Source organism: Saimiri boliviensis, chromosome 10 (assembly GCF_048565385.1).
Source record: "Saimiri boliviensis isolate mSaiBol1 chromosome 10, mSaiBol1.pri, whole genome shotgun sequence".
NCBI lineage: Eukaryota > Metazoa > Chordata > Mammalia > Primates > Cebidae > Saimiri > Saimiri boliviensis.
Window position 1 is genome coordinate 35,945,039 of NC_133458.1, and position 19,221 is coordinate 35,964,259.

Below are 19,221 nucleotides of genomic sequence, written 5' to 3' on the forward strand. Positions count from 1 at the left end.
GTTTTGGACTGACTCGGGTCCATTGCTAACCTTGTCTTTACCAACAAAGCACTTCAAAAACAGAGCCAAGCCAAGGGAAGCAATTGTTCTATTCTTCTGCCTTCTATTTTTCTACCACCCACACAATGACTTCTCCCTGTGTTCCTTCCTCCAAAGTGCAGCTTTAGAATTGACAGCGTGGCTGATGACATAACCGTAGTGACATGTGACACCAGCAATATCACCTCTCTTCTACTCTGGAACTGAGCACCAAACTAAGCAGTTAAACTGAGTAAAGTAACAGAACAAAGAAGGAAAAACATTCAAGGGTCGTGTGCCATACAGCTGTGGTAACTCAACTATATTACACAGATTATAAGTTTTTAATTGTTAAACTCAGCAATACTCTTATTTTTACTTTTATATGTATCATAAAATATATCAGATTTGCATCATTATTAAGTGGAACATCATCAAAGGAGTTTTAATTTGGATTAACTGACTTTTATATGATGAACTTCTCCAGCCTAACGCTGCGATAATTATTTTTTAATGGACTTCATTTCTTAGAGCTGTTTTGGGTTTACAGCAAAATTAAGCAGAAGTTACAGGGATTTCCCATCTACTCCCTGTCCCGACACATGCGAAGCCTCCTCCATTATTAACATACCCCATTAGAGTAGGGCATGTATTACACTTGATGAACCTACACTGATACATCATTATCCAAATCATCATTTTTCATCAACACCAATCATGTATTAGGTTTGAATGCCTTACATACAATATGCATCTATGTGCATGTGTGTATATTTATACGCAGACTTATTTTTTTTATTTAGCATATCCTTTCATATCTTTGAAAGGATTACAATGCACAGATAAAAGGATAATAATATTTAAACCCTATGATATTTCTATGAGGTTAAGTTTCAAAAAAGGGAATATGCATTTTAAAAGATTTCTGTCCCAGTATATCTTTCACAATCCCGATCTGTGATAATCGGCATTGAAATTGTTTCTATTACATATTGTCAGAAGCAAAAGTTAAAAAAATTACTTTGAGACAGTCTATTAATAGGAAAATTATAACATTAATTATAACCATTTATGTAATGCTTATAATAAAAAACTAAATCTATAGTAATATTATTAATTTGTTAGGGAGAGCAGACACCTGAATTTGAAGTATTTATAAAGCATAAGAAAACACTGGAGGGGGAAGGAATTGATTTTTTAATTATTCCTGAACATTGAGAGTGACAGACACATCATGTAGTATTTTAGAGAAATGCTCTTTTTCCTCGTATCTGTAGAGATGTTCATGCCTTTATTTGAACAAAAATTAGAACTTCTCCCAAAGCTGTTCATTGTCATCCACAATGAAAAGAATTAATGACAAGAAATTAGGAGAACCAGATAATCAAAGGAAAAAAAGTTTTTCTCCCTATGTCTCTCAAGTGCAATTATCATTCCACCATATTCATCTGAAAATTCCCAGGGATGCTTTAAAATAATAGCCATTTTGGCAGTTCTCAGTGCTCCAAGTACTAAAAACAGCATCCAAGCTTTAGAGACTGCCAATTCTACAACAATTTAGAGCTAGAAATCAATCTCTCTGTTTTTGAAACACTGGCACCTCACCTGCCTACTTGAGGTGAGACACAGCCCCAATTACTAAACTTAGTATTACCCCAAATAATAGACCTCACTTCACTTTTATCATCACACAGACTAACAGGGTTTTAAATTCATGTTACTATTCTGCTGACTGGGGAGAGTCCTGATAGTTTATTTTTAATAACAGATCTTACGACCATTTTCTTTAAGCACTAAAATTATAAAGCTCTAATGTGATTAGCAATCTTAATTTGAGCCACTGTCCTCTCTTTGTTCATTTACAGGGTTATTGACAATTCTACAACATCTCCAACAAATTTGAAACAACTTCTGTTTTGAACATCTATGCTCTTTACATAATAGTCATGGTTCATAAAGCTTTAAATTATTCTTGCTAGAGAGGGTTATCTACATGTATCATTTAGAATTTGTGTTTCCTTAAGAATACTCATTAGGTTATGCTCCAAGTGCTTTGCCTAAATATTTACTTCAAAAGGTGTTATTGATATGATTAAGAAAACATAAAATTGAAATGAGACTGCCTAAGTTTGAATCTTGGTTGCTTTATTAGCTAGGAGGTCTTAGACAAGTTTTATAACCTCTCTGTGCCTCAGTCTCCTCATCTGTAAATAATGGACATAACTGTAAGCAGTTAGGATGGTGTCTGGCAAACAGAAAGGAGATACAAGTGTGAGCTATTATTATTTGTCATTTATACCTTTAAAATATCTTCTGGATCTGGCCACATATCACCACCCCATTGCTACTCTGCTAGCCCAAGTCACTCTCATCTCATACCTGCATTATCACAAAAATTAGTCTCCCTGTTTTAGTATTTCCTTGCTGGATAGCTTATTTCGACAAAAACAATCAAGGCAATCCTGTAAAAATGCAAATGCACTGATGTTATTTGTCATCTGTGTGCTCAAAATTGTTCAATTACTCCCCAAGAGTAATTGCCAAGAGTAAAGGCCCACAGTCCTTACCAGGGTTCTCATGGCCCCATCACTGAGCTTCCCAGCTCCAGGTACCTCTCTGCCCTCACCTCCTACTACATTCACTCTCCTTCAGCTTCAGAGAACTCCTTATGTTCCTCAGACAAATAAGACTTTCTCCCTTTATTGTAGGCCCATTGTTCCTCTCCTCTGAGTCTCAGTAGATTTACCCCAGACACTGGTATGGGGAGCACCCTGTCTTCCAGGCCTTACTCAAATGTCACTTTCTTGGTGATCTTAAACCCAATTCTCCAATATTTTGTCTCCTTACTTTACTTTTCTCCTTAGTGCTTTTCACCATCTATCATATTATTACTTAGTAATTATTTTCCCCCTCTCTACCCATAAATGGTCTAACCTTCCCAAGAATAGATATTTTTGTCTGCATTGTTAATTGCTATCTTCCCAGAACCTAAAATAAAGCTTAATAAATATGTTTAATAAATAATTGTAGAAACAGTGAAAGGATAGATGAATAAATAAATGTATGAATAAATGAATAAGTCAATAAAATCAATAATAAAATTACTGAGACATTCTGCAGGTCAAGCCTCTCTGTTTTTTTGTAGCCTTCATCTTGATAAATGGTATTTGTCTAAATTTAGTGTAAAGCCATCATCCTAAGTGAATTGAGGCAGAAACAGAAAATCAAATACCACATGTTCTCACTTATAAGTGGGAGCTAAACATTGGGTGCTCGTGAACATAGAGATGACAAGAGAAACTGCGGACTTCTAGAGAAGTGGGGGGCAAGGGTTGAAAAGGTAACTATTGGGTACTATGCTCAGTACCTGGGGGACAGGATCAATCATACCCCAAATCTCAGCATCATACAATATACCTAGGTAACAAACCTACACATGTACTGCTGAATCTAAAAGAAAAGATGAAATTCCTTAAAAAGATAGAGAACATGTGCTTTATATTTCAAATAGCTAGCAGAGAGAACTTGAAATGTTTTAATCACACAGAAATAATAAATACTCAAGGTGACAAGCAGCCTACTCTGACTTGATTATTGCACATATTATTCATGAAACAAAATATCACATGTACCTCATAAATAAGTTCAAATATGATGTATGAATTCTTTTAAAGTAAAGCTGGTATCAAGAAAATTAGAGAGCAATCCAATAGGTTTAACCCATGATGAACAGAAGTTCCAGAGAGTAGAAAGTGGAAAGGGAATGGAGAAATGATTTTAAAAATAAGAGCATATCCCAGAGATTTGAAAACTTAAATGGTAAATGTTACTGACGCTTTCATTGTCACTATTTTAGCTAAAGTTTTATAAGAATTAGGAGAACACGGTAAAGAGTAAAAAGGGGATGAGGAGTAAGAATGGAAAAGATACTGAGTGTGGGATAAGGTTTTAGGACTATCTGCTAAAGCAGTAATTCACAACTCACATACTTAAATGGATAGAAAATAATGAAATTGCCTCATCCAACTGCCAAATCAATTCAACTAAGATTGTTTGTTGTTGCTTTTTGCTTTTTTAAAAAATAAGAATTAGCAGAATAAACTTATTTTAAGTAGGGGATTGCCCTTCCTTAAAACAGTATTTTTCCTGATGGTAGAATTAACATCCATGTATGATAGAATAATTAAATATAAAGAGGAAAACAATAATTACTTATCATTTTTCCAACCAGAAATAAATAGCATTCCTAACATTTTAGTTATTCAGTATTTTTCTACACGTATTAGAAAACACAGTTTGGATTTGGAACGTATAAACTGTTTCCTGATTTGCTTATTTTACTCCTATTATGAGCATTTCCATGTGATTAATCATGTATTAATATCATGAGTTTCATGTGCATTATTTAGTTTTCCAGAATACTTACTTTGGTTCCAATTTTTTACTATCATAAATAACATCATTAGTATAATCTTTGTTCAATCCTCTGACCAGAAAGAATAATATGTAAATTCTGAGAAATAGAGTTACAGATAAAACATATTCAACATTTTGATTTTTTGTTTCTATTTTTGGTTTCTTCTGTTTTGAAATATCTAGGAAGTGAGTGTATTTCTATTCATTTCTGAGAGAAACTGTATTTTCTAACAGCTTCTGAAACATCTCTATAAAAACAATTGTCTTTAAATAAATGTGCTTTATAGGCTTTACTGCTGCTCATCATTCATGAAAACAAAATGTTGACTGGGCACAGTGGCTCATGCCTGTAATTCCAGCACTTTGGGAGGCCAAGGTGGGAGGATCACAAGTCAGGAGTTCAAGACCAGCCTGGCCAATGTAGTGAAATACCATCTCTACTAAAAATACAAAAATTAGCTGGCCATGGTGGCACATGCCTGTAGTCCCAGCTACTCAGGAGGCTGAGGCAGGAGAATCTCCTGAACCCGGGAGGCAGAGGTTGCAGCGAGCTGAGATTGCACCACTGCAACTACAGTCTGGTGACAGAGTGAGACTCCGTCACAAAAAAAAAAAAAAAAAAAAAAAAAAAAAAGCCAAGTTTTGACTATGGACCTTGTGATCATCAGAGACTAAAGTGTATCTTTACTAGCAACAACAGAAAAAAACTGAACTACATGAACATATATCTATATATGTTACATATATTTTTACACATATAATTATATTTTATGTCACACCTGTTAATTCATGTTAGTGTTTGTGTAATATACCCACATTTTGTGTAATTAACTATTATGATAGCTATGTAAATACTGCTTCACAATGATATAAAAGTATTAAATAAATGATATGCTTACAGAAAGATTTAAAAAGTTAATTTAGTGTAAAAGTAATCTTGAAGGCAAGAAATTTCTCATGTGTGACTTTTACTATTTTTTAAATAAAAGAAAATCCAACTTGCCATATTTATAGAAAAGTTGGGCAGCTTCATAAAATTTTAAAAAATTAAAAATTTTTAAATTTAAAACAGTTTTTAAAGTTTCTTAGTTAAACTTATATTTACCATATAAATTACCCTCAAGAGAGAAAACATATTCATACAGTCATACAGAAACCTGCATGCAAATGTTTATGGCAAGTGTTATTCATTGTGGCCATAAACTGGAACAAATCCAGATGTCTTTTAACTTCTGAATTAATAAAGAGACTGTGGTACATCCGTAAAATGGAAACTTATTCAGCAATAAAAACAGGGAAAAAAAAATACTAATTGACAAAACAGGGATGAATCTTAAATGAGTTTGCTCAGGTGAAATAAGCCAGACCCAAAATGCTACAAATTATGATTCTAGTTTTATGACCTTCTATTAAAAAAAAAAATAGGGACAGAAAATAAGTCAGTGATTGTTAAGGGTAGAGACCACAGGAGAGGCTGACTTCGCAGATGCAGCACAAGTGAATTTTGGAGATAATAAGACCATTTTGCCATCACTTGGGGTGGGGATGGATACATAGCTCTATGCATGTGCCGAAAGGGGCTATAAACCACAAAGAATGAATTTTACTATATGCAAATTAAAAAAAAAGCTCCACCCTGATTTGCAGTGGGGGTGGAAGGTGGGGACTCAAATAATACACAAATTGCTGCAAATGACCCTAACTCTATTACTAATGAGTGGCATAGCCACACTGAAGGAAGGGAGGAGAAAAGATATGTCCTAACTTCAGAAAACAGTATTTTGACTAAAATATTATTAGACAAAAAGACAAAAAGACCACACATAAAACTTTCCCTTTTATTAGTAAATTTGTTTCTCACAGGGGTAAGTTAATAATTCTGAAGCGGATTTATGGGTATGCTAGGGTTAAACGAATAAGGAAATACAATGTAAATGAGATCCAATTTTCTTACTGTCTGTGAAATAAGTTACAAATGAGGATAGCAGAAGGTTATGATAAACTTTGTGGTGGTGGATGGCAAACAGAGGTATGGTAAGAATTAGATTTTTAATATGTATTTAGAGATGCAGATACAGAAATAAGTGCAAGTGTATTATTTGCATGAGTTAGTATACATACAGACATTTCCAAGCTCTCTCTGCTGAGAGAGCTCAAATTCAATGACACCCTAATAGCCATGGGCACACCTAGTACCCAGATCTTTGTTTTCAAATATCATTCTGCAATAACAGGAATGGGGTTCCTGAATAAATGGTTAATTCTAGCCTGGGACAGGAAAAATGCAAGATGAATTTAGAGTATCTCATGATGCTAAAAAGTAAGGAAGTGTCCAGGGAAAGAAAAACACATGACATGTCAAAAGGGCCAGGCGCCAACATGAGAAAGCTCTCAATGACCAAAGCTGGAGCAATTTGGGCAACAACAAAAAAATTAATAACAATAGTACTGGTTTATAACCCATAGGATACAATAAATATCCATTAGTCCTTACTGACATAAATAAATTATTGAATAAACAAATAAATGCAGGAGAAAGAATAGCTCTTCCTAACAGAAGGATTCCAATTAATAATTGTGAAAGTAATAAGAGAAATAGAAAATCACCATTAGAACACCAGAATAAAAACTGTTGTAAGCAACAGCCACCTCTGGATCCTAAAATTAGTGGGCAAAATTTGAAGAAAAACAGGATCTTTGTACAGTCTTACAGTATTATCTCCCAATATGTTTATTAATCATATGGGGGGAAAATTCAACAAACACCACATTAGCCAAATGATCAAGGTGAACATCACCAGTAACAAGAGACAAGTACATCACATACTCCTGATATTTTACCCTGAGAAGGGTAAACTGCTTCCATGAAATTCTTGCCAAAGATTCATAACCTTGTGAAGAAATCATCAGACCTATCCAAATTGAGGATCATTTTACAAAATACCTGACCAGGACTCTTCAAATAATGTCAAGGTCATGAAACAAAAAAAAATTGCAGAACTGTCAGATTGAAGGAGAGTAAGGAGATATGAAAACTCAGTGCAATAAGGGGTACTAGATAGGATCCTAGAACAGAAAAGGGGCAAACTTTTTTTTTGTAAAAAAAGATGCAATCTAAACGACATTTACAATTGAGTTAACAGTTTGTATCAGTAATAATTTCTTATTTTGATGAATGCAGCACAGTTATTTGACATTAAAGTAAGCTTATTGAAAGGTATCTGAAAAAATCTCTGTACTATTTTTGCAATTTTTCTGTAAGTCTAAAATTATGTCAAAAATAAAAATTAAGGCTATGCACAGTGGCACAGGTCTGTAATTCCAGCACTTTGGGAGGTCAATGCGGGCAGATCATTTGAGGACAGGAGTTTAAGACCAGCTTGGCCAACATGGCAAAACCCCATCTCTACTAAAAATTAAAAAATTTTAACCAGGTGAGGTGGTGCATGCCTGTGATCCCAGCTACTCAGGAAGCTGAGCAGAGTGCAAGAACCACTTGAACCCAGGAGGCCGTGGTTGCACTGAACCAAGATCACACCACTGTACTCCGGCCCGAGAGGCAAAGTTTGACTCCGTGTCCAAAAAACAACAAAAATTTAAATTTAAAAAGAGAATTCCAGATTAACTGGCACTATACTTTATAAGTTTCCTTTCTACTTATTTCACCCATAACCGCCTTCTTGTCTTCTCCATTGCCATCACTGGCTGATCTGCTCTGTTCTCTTCTCATCACATATTCCACTCGTCTCCAGTGAGTCATGCAGACTTAAAGCTAGCAGGTGTCTTGGAAACTGTCCAGTGTCTAATGTCTTCTTATTTCAGGAAAATATATTGAAGGCTACAGAGATTAAATAACATAATCAAAATCCTTTAGCTAGTGAGTGATGTCACAAGAGTTGACCACAAAAGCCCTGGGAGAGGGGATAAGAGTCACGAGAAGAGTTTTTATGTGTAGCTCTGTGCTGTCCAAGTGCCAAGCAATGTTTTGAGGCTCAGTAAACAGAGTGAAAAACTGATTTAAATAGAATAATATTCTCCTTGATCTACACTGAACAAGGTCTAGTTTCAATTCAGATAGGACTGATGGAACACAAGGACGTTGGGCATCTCAAAAATTTTGCAGCTGTGGGGAGACATTTTGCACCCCAGGCTGGGAACTTAACCATCACAGGAGCCATCAGTGGCAGCCAAAGTAGTATTGGGTGTTCCTCAATGCTTTCAGTGTAATGGTCTGAAACTGCATACCAAAAACACTGTTTCTAAGTACAAGGAAGACACCAACTAGGGAAATAGACGGGAAAGCTGCCTTTTTTTTTTTTTTTTTTTTTTTTTTTTTTTTTTTTTTTGTCTTTCATAATTGAGATTTTGTTAGTTGAGGATTAGTACAGACATTTCAATTTGTACATAATTCTTAACATATGTACCAAAAAGCTAAAAAGCCATGTATCGTAATTCTACTCTAAAGTTATCCCAGTGACCTTCCAGCTCAAAAGTTGGAAGCAAATTTTCCTTAAGAAGCTATCAAGTACCAGTATCTTCACATGTTGATAAGCTGTTACACACATTTCACCAATTCACAATTGAATAGCATGTACACTACATATTCACATGTTTAATCTTTCACAGCACAGTAACAAAGTTATTAGGAAAACACAGCTACCACAACCAATGATGTTACAGAGTGCACACAGTTCCAACAGGGAGAGCCATATGATAATAATCTGACCAGCATAAAGATTGTAAGTACAAAGAATAGATAACAGACTCGAGAATTATTTAGAGGTTAAATTCCATAGTATTGGCAACTGATAGACTATAGATGACAGGATGAAGAAGGGCTCAAGGATGAAGGCCAGATTTCCCTCTTAAGAGATGACAGAGTGGGTGATTCCGCTTATAACCAACAAAACAGAAACTTTGAAGCTTCTGGGGTGATAGTGGTGCTGAGTCTAATGGACTTAAGCAGCTGACTTTAAGCCAAGGGACCACATCAAGGTTTCTCAAACTTGCCGCTATGAACTTATCTGGCCACACAATTATTTGTTGTGGTCATTATACAGTATTTAGCAGCATCCTTGGCTCTAACCTGTAGATGTCAGTACCAACCTTCCTCCCTAGATGTGGCAAAACCAAAAATGTCTCTAGACATTTTCAAATATTACTAGAGGAGACAGAATCTCTCCCTGGTTGAAAATCATTGAGGTGGAGAGGACTGAGAAACAGCAGACAAAACAGTAAGAACAAAGGTATGTGATGGAAAACAGCATAGGTGTTTAGGGAATAATAAGCAGTTTCATAACACTTGCAGCATGACACCCAGTTAGAAAGAGATAAGAAAAGGGTACTGTTAGGCAGAAGCCTCCCACAAAAATCTTGAATATTGTGCTAAATATTCACCATTTGGCCCTCTAGGTCTCTGCCCGCTGCTCTGTCCCCCAAGAGGCTGACTTTTGTAGGTAGCATCACAGAGAAATCTCTTGCACTTTGACTAACAGTTAGCTTGGATCAATGGGAGGCATTGGCAAGAGATTCGAGGGTGGGATTACAGAAAGGTGGGGTGTTTATCCCCAAGGATCCTTCTCTGCAGGTCTGTGTAAAGGCTATGCCCCACTAAATTTACAGCAGCTTTCCGAGGACGCCTCCTTCTTGGTTGTAGCTTCCAATAGATTCTAGCTATACCATTCCTTCTACATATCCCTCTTATGACCCAGTGTGGTGAGACTTTTATAATGTTGCTGGTTCCTGAGCGCCTTACTAGGCCTTTCAGTTTCTTTTACACTGCCAAAACCTCTGTAAATAGTTTATTTATTAGTTTGTCTTTAGATACACCTTTATGAGTATGGCATTTGATTCTTTCCAGAAGCCTAAGACGAAGCAAATATTAAGACTTTATTCTAGAGTTGATGAAAAGCCACAAGATTTTAAGCATAGATGTAAAAAGGCTAATTCACCATTTTATATTTTTCATCTCATAACTGTGAGTAGGATAGATTTCAGGGGTAAAATATTTGCTTCAGAAAAACCAGTGAGGAAGATTTAGTAATAACCCAAGTAAGAGATGATGATTACCTGTCCAGAATAAAGGTAGTAAGTACAGCGAATAGATGACAGATGTGAGAAATGTTTAGAAGAAGGCCAGACATGGTGGCTCATGCCTGTAATCACAGCACTTTGGGAGGCTGAGGCAGGTAGATCACTTGACGCAAAGAGTTTGAGACCAATCTGGTCAAGACAGCAAAACCCCATTTCTACTGAAAATACAAAAATTAACCATGTATGGTGGTGCATATATGTGATATCAGCTACTTGGGTGGCTGAAGCATGAGAATTGCGTCAACCTGGGAGGCAGAGTTTGCAATGAGGTGAGATCACCCCACTGCACTCTAGCCTAGGCAACAGAGGGAGACTCTGTCTCAAACAAAACAAAACAAAACAAAACAAAACAAAACAAAACAAAACAAAATAAAACTCATGTTTAGAAGTTAAATTCAGTAGTACTGGTAATTGATAGAATGCTGATGACAAGAAAGAGGAAGGAAGGGCTCAAGGGTGATGGCCTTCTATCTTAGGAAATGACAAAAGTGGGTAATTTCTATATTGGGAGATGACAGACTGGGTGATTCTGTTTATAACCAACAAAACAGAACCTCTGAAGCTTCTGAACACAAAAGCAGAAGAGAATTCACTGAGGAAAAAAAAAGTCAGTTTTTACCAGGTTGAGTTTCATATGTCTGAGGAACATCCAAGTGCAGATGTTCAGTAGCCTGTTGCTTATGCAGCCCTGAAGCCTGGGAAAGTGCTCTGTACTTTAGATAGATTTGTGAATCTCAAGGCACAAATGGTTGTTGAAATTTCAGGATTGCGGTTAGGGAACACAGGCTTTCAAAAATAGGAAGAGAAAAGGTGGTTGTAAAGAAAATAGAGGAGGAAAGGCCAGAGATGTACATAGAGACAAAAGAGTGTGCTCAGCCCAGATGCCAAAATGGTGAAGATTCAGATGAAAGGGGTTATCTAGATGGTCAATTGTAGGAATAGCAAGTAATCTGGGTACACTAGTCCATCTCTAGTTAGGGGCTGAATAATAGCTATTGATTTTGGAACTTTTCTTAGATTTGTTATAGATATCAACAATATGTAAATTTTCCAGCAAAGTAACTAGCACATGGCAAACACTGGGTAATTTTTAGTTAAGTTTTCTAAAACCATTTACAAAAGTTCACATAATATAAACAGTAAGTACTAAGTGTCAATTTTAAAAGGTAATTAGAAATTTTATAACTTTTTTTGTAACTTAAGATACCAACTTAAGTTAGAAAAAATTAGAGCAGTCACTTCGGATGAACAAGTTGTCAGATTAAGTTACACTTTATAGGCTACAGACTTCTAGATAAAGTTGAGTCCTACTGAGTAAAAAACAGTATCTGCAGCAGCTGAAGCTGAGGGAGGTCTTATTAAGCAAAAAGTGGTGACTATTTTATGGTAAAGTATATAAGGCATGGCCAGTTGGAAGATTCTCCAAAGATATAATAACTCTAATGCTTTAGGACTCTTAAACATTATAGACCAAGAAATGCCAGTGTTAATATTTGTAGAGTTGATAAAATCTGTGCACATTTTGAGAGTATTACCTTTTGATGTAAACCTAACTGGCACATGACTTTCTTGGATATGCAGGGTTTTCCTTCAGCTTTCTTAGAAGACAGGCAAATGAGCAGATCCCAAGAGGCCAGATCACCTAAAAGTGAAAGAATATTCAAAACAAACAAATTCTCGTCAGATATTTTAAAGGCAATATTTAATTCTTCAAATTAAAAAATGTAATTATTTAAATTCTAAAACACAAGTAACTGATCCAAAATATACTTGATAAAAAGTCAACAAAATAACCAAAATTCAGCTTTTAAATGTAGAAAGCCTAATATTTTTACATTTAGTATTGTATTCTAGAAAATTCATTTAAAAGATTGTGATTAGAATACATTGAGATTAGTTTATAAAATAAGCGACTTATTTTATAAAATAAAAGTCTTATTAAAAAGTAAATCCCTTATTTTATAAACTAATAAAGTCTTATTTGTAGATTTGGGGAAAAAAATACAATCTTTTAAGATAGAAGAAAGTTGTGAAATCAAATAATAATAATAAGTGAAAACACCAAATATTTTGTTCTGGGCTTGGATATTTCCACAATTTTTCATAAATCTAAACATCAAATATACTTTTGTAATGTTTATGCTGTAATAGGCAGAAAATAAAATTCAACGAAAATAAAAAAGGTTTTGCATAAAAGGAATTTGTAATCTAGTTATACAGAGCAGAGTTCAGTTCAAACTATGGAGTAGAACATGGACCAAAAGCAAATGATATTTCAGCTATTTCACCAAGGACGAAGCTCTTTGCCAATAAATCATAGTAACTTGCCAAAGTAATCTCAGAAGGGTACATTCCTACCTAATCTCTGAAAATTTTAAAGTTAACATTTATGTATATATGTGAGTTTATTTTCCTTTATTTGCTTTGGTTTTATATATAAATTTGATTATCTATTTTATATATATATATATATATATATATATATATATATATCCTGTATATAATTGGTGCTGTAGAAATCTTTCCTGAATAATGCATGAATAACTATCCCTTGAGAGAATGGTAAACACATTACCTCATGGAGAAAGAAACAACAATAAAAGCAACAGAAGAAATGTACTTCAATTTTTAATGTTACTCGGAGACAATATGGAAATAGGGATCTCAAAAATAACCAGGAACACACTGGGTAATGTCTAAATGAATTGGTATTACGTGGGAAATAGTCCCCATTTTGGATAAAAATCCAATTTAAGAAAACAATTAAACAATTTCTATATACATAGGCTCTTTTGCTGATCAATCCTGAGATAAACGTTCCAAGTAATTTTTTATGCCAGACCTCACAAGTCATCTCCTGCATTAGTTATAGCAGCTTCTAAAAAGCTACGAAGTAACCACCTTCTTCAAATACTTCTCTTTTCAAATTTTCCAACAGACTTTCTCACTTGAGAAGCATAATGTTTCCAAAGAAAGGCTTTTTAAGAAAATTATTAATAAGGAAGAGGGATCTATGACAATTAGAATGAAATTTCACTCCCCACCAATCCACCAATCAAGTCCTTTTCAATTTCACCAGTCCTGTGCTGTCTGGACTACTGGTTCCCCTGTTTTTAATTGTCCTGTTGCTGGAAGGGAAACCTTTCTGCCAAACAAAGGAGTCCAGGCAGCTGAACTCAAGCTCTTGTTCTAGAAGTTCTCTGTTTGCTTGACTTACCCCCAGGATGCAGAAAGACAGCACAATAAGGCAAAGGGGTAAGGAGAAGTGCAGCAGTTGATTTGGGGATGAGAGAAATCTCATCATGTAGCAAATCAGGCCTTAGGTTTGCAAGATCTACCGTGTTTCATACACTCTCACTTTTAAGAAAAGTTCCCATTGATTTTTTTTTTTTTTTTTTTTTTGAGGTGGAGTTTCGCTCTTGTTACCCAGGCTGGAGTGCAATGGCGCGATCTCGGCTCACCGCAACCTCCGCCTCCTGGGTTCAGGCAATTCTCCTGCCTCAGCCTCCTGAGTAGCTGGGATTACAGTCACGCACCACCATGCCCAGTTAATTTTTTTTTGTATTTTTAGCAGAGACGGGGTTTCACCATGTTGACCAGGATGGTCTCGATCTCTTGACCTCGTGATCCACCCGCCTCGGCCTCCCAAAGTGCTGGGATTACAGGCTTGAGCCACCGCGCCTGGCCCCATTGATTCTTTTAGGTAAAACCAAATACTATATGATGATTCCAATACTTTATTTTAAAAGCGCACCTGACTTTTTTATCCCAAAAACCTTTTGATTTGTATTCAAAGTAAAAGACAAAGATCTTTTATTCAATATCATTTCTAGTCCAGGAAATACTAGAACCCTAGAGGAAACCTGCTGTCATATGATTCCCAACTAAATATTTTAAGAAGATAAGGATATTCAAAGAAGGATTTCAAATCATGACCTGTAGTGTTTTGGTCACAGAGTAAGTTTTATGTTCTTCTATGTATAAGGCATGTCCTTCTTCACTACTCAAGGTACACACATAATTTCTAGAGTTGATAGAAATATATATTTAAGCCATAAATGTTTAAAATGGGAAGACACATTTAAATAATTCAAAGCATTGAATTTATTAAGAAACTTCTATGAACAGAACATTGTACTCAAAGTATGAAAGTAAATAGCAAAAAAAAAAAAAAAAAAAAAAAAGAGCAGAAAATCACTGCCCTCAGTAATCTCTTTGAGGGATCTAAATGTTAAAAACAAAGTAGGAGAACTCAGTAGGATAACTTATAAAGCACCACACAGTCTCTTGGCATTCAAAAGGGTGAGTCCCTCATCTCTCAAATATATTTAATATTTTAAATTAAAAATTAATAATTCAAAAATACTGTATAGTCCACAAATCTCCTCTTAAAATGAACTAAAGTGTAACTGAAATTTCAAGTAATCTCTTCATACACCTTCTTTCCGAATGCTTACTGGCATGGTCTAAAAATGCTGATTGTTTCCACTCAAAACCCTCACTATTACCCACAGTGAATCCTACCTCAATGTCCCAAAAGTTATTTCCTAGTTAAATATTTAGTAGACCTTTTTCTTTTGTCTTCATTTCTATCTCCAGCATTAGAAGTCAACTGCCTCCTCTGCTTTCCAAAGCCTTTTTCTTCTTTTAATGAAGTTTTATTTGTTTTATGAGAGGTACTAGGTATTAAAATTTTGTTAAAGAAACCCTAAAGCCACATTGAAATGGAGAAACTGGGCAGAGATCAAAGCACTTTCTCTAAGTAAGTAAATAACATTAAGTTAGCCTTGGAGCATTTGGAATACAAATCTGTACACCAGCACAATTACAAATTACTATATATTGTGGGGCTTTGGAGCCACATTTCACAGCTGAAAGCATGAACATTTAAGAGGCAAATGCCCAAGGTCTCCAGTAGAGATTGCAAACTAAAGACACACAGGCAAGAATAGCCCTCAGAAGGGATACATTTGGCCTGGACAGCGTTTGTTTTGTTTTTATTTTAATGTTAAATATTTGCCAAAATGCAAATGTCAGCACAATTTACATAGAAAACTCATATTTCAGCCTTTATTTTAAAACTTCAGAGCTCTGGTAACACTGGGTCCGTATCCTACAAGGCAGTGACTAGCTGGAGCCACTTCCCATATGTTCTCCAGTTTGCCATGGTCCCTGGCACTTGGCCCTAACTCGGCTTGGGCTCTGTCTCTGGTAGCAGCACATAATTCTAGACCTGGTATGAAATAATAGTTTGCCAAGCTTCCATGAGTTGGCCATTTGACAAATTGATATTCCATCTATTAGCTTTTAATGAATTAGATTTGTTCATTAGATAAATTGATTTTGTTAAGATAACATCAGGCAAACTGCTATTTGGTTAATTGGTCCTAGAGGGGTGTTCAGATAAACCCTTTGATCTCTAGATTTAACATGCTATTCCACAAGATTGGGGAAGGTGATTCAACTCCAAGAACATTTTGTTGGTTACATTAAAGATGGCAAGGGCTGCAAGTTAGCCTCTTAGTGTTCCTTCCTTTCAGAGCCTGGAAAATCAAGAGTTGTCTCTGATCATCATTTTCTTCTTAACATCTTTTCTTTCCATTTGGACTGCAAAAGTGGCCCAGAATCTGCTCCTACCTGGGCCGTGCCTCATCTCTTTTTCATTCATCCTCTCATTAGATTTTTTTTCTGTTGTAAATGGCCTAGGGCAGGCTCTTTCTTACTTTCTTTCATTTTTCAAGGATTTTTTTTTTTTTTTAATTGTACTTTAGGTTCTGGGGTACATGTGCAGATCATGCAGGATTGTGCATAGGTACACACATGACAATGTGGTTTGCGGCCTCCATCCCCCTGTCACCTACATCTGGAATTTCTCCCCACGATATCCCTCCCCAACACCCCCCCCATCCCCCCTTGGCCCCTCCCTGTGTTCATGTGTTCTCATTATTCAACACTTGCCTATGAGTGAGAACGTGCGGTGTTTGTCTGTTCTTGTGTCAGTTTGCTGAGAATTATGGTTTCCAGATTCATCCATGTCCCTACAAAGGACACTAACTCATCATTTTTTATGGCTGCATAGTATTCCATGGTGTATATGTGCCACATTTTCCTTGTCTGGTCTATCATCGATGGGCATTTGGGTTGGTTCCAGGTCTTTGCTATTGTAAACAGTGTTGCTATGAACATACGTGTGCATGTGTCTTTATAACAGAAAGATTTATAATCCTTTGAGTATATAGGCAGCAATGAGATTGCTGGGTAAAATGTAATTTATATTTCTAGGTCCTTGAGGAAGTGCCACACTGTCTTCCACAATGGTTGAACTAATTTACACTCCCACCAACAGTGTAAAAGTGTTCCTATTTCTCCACATCCTCTCCAGCATCTGTTGTCTCCAGATTCTTTTAGTGATCGCCATTCTAACTGTCATGAGGTGGTATCTCAATGTGGTTTTGATATACATTTCTCTTATAATCAGTGATGACGTGCATTTATTCATATGTTTTTTGGCCTCATATATGTCTTCTTTTGAAAAGTGTCTGTTCATATCCTTCTACCACTTATGGATGGGTTTGTTTGTTTGTTTGTTTTCTTGAAAATCTGTTTTCTTTGTAGATTCTAGATATTAGCCCTTTATCAGATGAGTAGATTGCAAAATGTTTTTTCCCATTATGTTGGTTGCCAGTTCACTCTAATGATTTTTTCTTTTGTCGTGCAGAAGCTCTGGAGTTTAATTAGGTTACATTTGTCTACTTTGGCTTTTGTCGCCAATGCTTTTGATGTTTTAGTCATGAACTCCTTGCCTATGCCTATGTCCTGAATGGTTTTGCCTTGGTTTTCTTCCAGGGTTTTTATGGAGTTAGGTCTTATGTTTAAGTCTTTAATCCATCTGGAGTTAATTTTAGTGTAAGGTGTCAAGAAGGGGTCCAGTTTTTGTTTTCTGCACATGGCTAGCCAGTTATCCTAACACCATTTATTAAACAGGGAATCCTTTCCCCATTGCTTGTTTTTGTCAGGTTTGTCAATGGTCAGATGGTTGTAGATGTGTGGCATTGTCTCCAGCACCTCTGTTCTTTTCCATTGGTCTGTATCTCTGTTTTGGTACCAGCACCATTCTGTTTTGATTATTGTAGCCTTGCAATATAGTTTGAAGTCAGGTAGCATGATGCCTCCAGCTTTGTTCTTTTTGCTTAGGATTGTCTTGGCTATGTGGGCTCTCCTTTGGTTCCATATGAAGTTTAAGTGGTTTTCTTCAGTTCTGTGAAGAAGGTCATTGGTAGGTTGATGGGGATAGCATTGAATCTATACATTACTTTGGGTAGTATGGCCATTTTCACAATATTGATTCTTCCTAACCATGAGCATGGAATGTTTCTCCATCTGTTGTTGTCATCTCTTGTTTCCTTGAGCAGTGGTTTGTAGTTCTTCTTGAAGAGGTCCTTTACATCCTTTGTTAGTTGTATTTCTAGGTATTTTATTCTCTTTGTAGCAATTGTGAATGGGAGTTTGCTCATGATTTGGCTCTCTGTTAGTCTGTTATTGGTGTATAGAAATGCTTATGATTTCTGCACATTAATTTTGTATCCTGAGACTTTGCTGAAGTTGCTTATCAGTTTCAGGAGATTTTGGGCTGAGAGGATAGGGTCTTCTAAATATACAATCATGTCATCTGCAGATAGAGACAATCTGACTTCCTCTTTTCCTAATTGAATACCCTTTATTTATTTATTTTTATTGCCTAATTGCTCTGGCTAGAACTTCCAATACTATATTGAATAGGAGTAGTGACAGAGGGCATCCTTGTCTAGTGCTGAATTTCAAACAGAATGCTCCCAGTTTTTGCCCATTCTGTAAGATATTGGCTGTAGGTTTGTCATAAATAGCTTTTATTGTTTTGAGATATGTTCCCTTCGATACCTAGTTTATTGAGAGTTTTTAGCATAAAGGGCTGTTGAATTTTGTCGAAGGCCTTCTCTGTATCTATTCATATAATCATGTGGTTTTTGTCTTTGGTTCTGTTCACGTGGTGGATTATGTTTAAGACTTGTGTATGTTGAACCAGCCTTGCATCCCTGGGATGAAGCCTACTTGATCGTGATGGATAAGCTTTTTGATGTGCTGTTTCAATCTATTTGCCAGTATTTTATTGAAGATTTTTACATCTATGTTCATCATGGACATTGGCCTGAAGTTTTCTTTTTTTTTTTTTTTTTGTTAAGTCTCTGCCAGGTTTTGGTATCAGGATGATTTTGGTCTCATAAAATGATTTGGGAAGGACTCCCTCCTTTTGTATTGTTTGGAATAGTTTCATAAGGAATGGCAGCAGCTCCTCTTTGTATGTCTGATAGAATGCAACTGTGAACCCATGTGGACCTGGACTTTTTTTGGTTAGTAGGCTATCAATTGCTGCCTCAACTTCAGTCCTTGTTATTGGTCTATTCAAGGTTTCAATTTCTTCCTGGTTTAGGGCTTGGGAGTATGCAACTGTCCAGGAATTTATCCGGTTCTCCAGATTTACTGGTTTATGGGCATAGAATTGTAGTAATTTCTGATGATGGTTTGAATTTCTGTGGAATCTGTGGTGATATCCCCTTTATAATTTTTTATAGCATCTATTTGATTCTTTTCCCTTTTCTTTTTTATTAATCTGGCTAGCAGTCTCTCTGTTTTGTTGAACTTTTCAAAAACCCAGCT

The 19,221-nt window shown here is 35.9% G+C and overlaps 1 protein-coding gene across 8 annotated transcripts in view; it reads right to left on the minus strand.

Annotated features, from left to right (window-relative positions):
• The window catches only part of CPED1 (cadherin like and PC-esterase domain containing 1), a 310,759-nt gene that overhangs the window by 232,401 nt on the left and 59,137 nt on the right, over positions 1-19,221 (minus strand). For all 8 annotated transcript variants that reach the window (XM_074379153.1, XM_074379151.1, XM_074379152.1 and 5 more), the window contains one exon: positions 12,063-12,169. In XM_074379153.1, the coding sequence (XP_074235254.1) occupies positions 12,063-12,169 (107 nt within the window). The remainder of the gene's footprint in view (positions 1-12,062; positions 12,170-19,221) is intronic.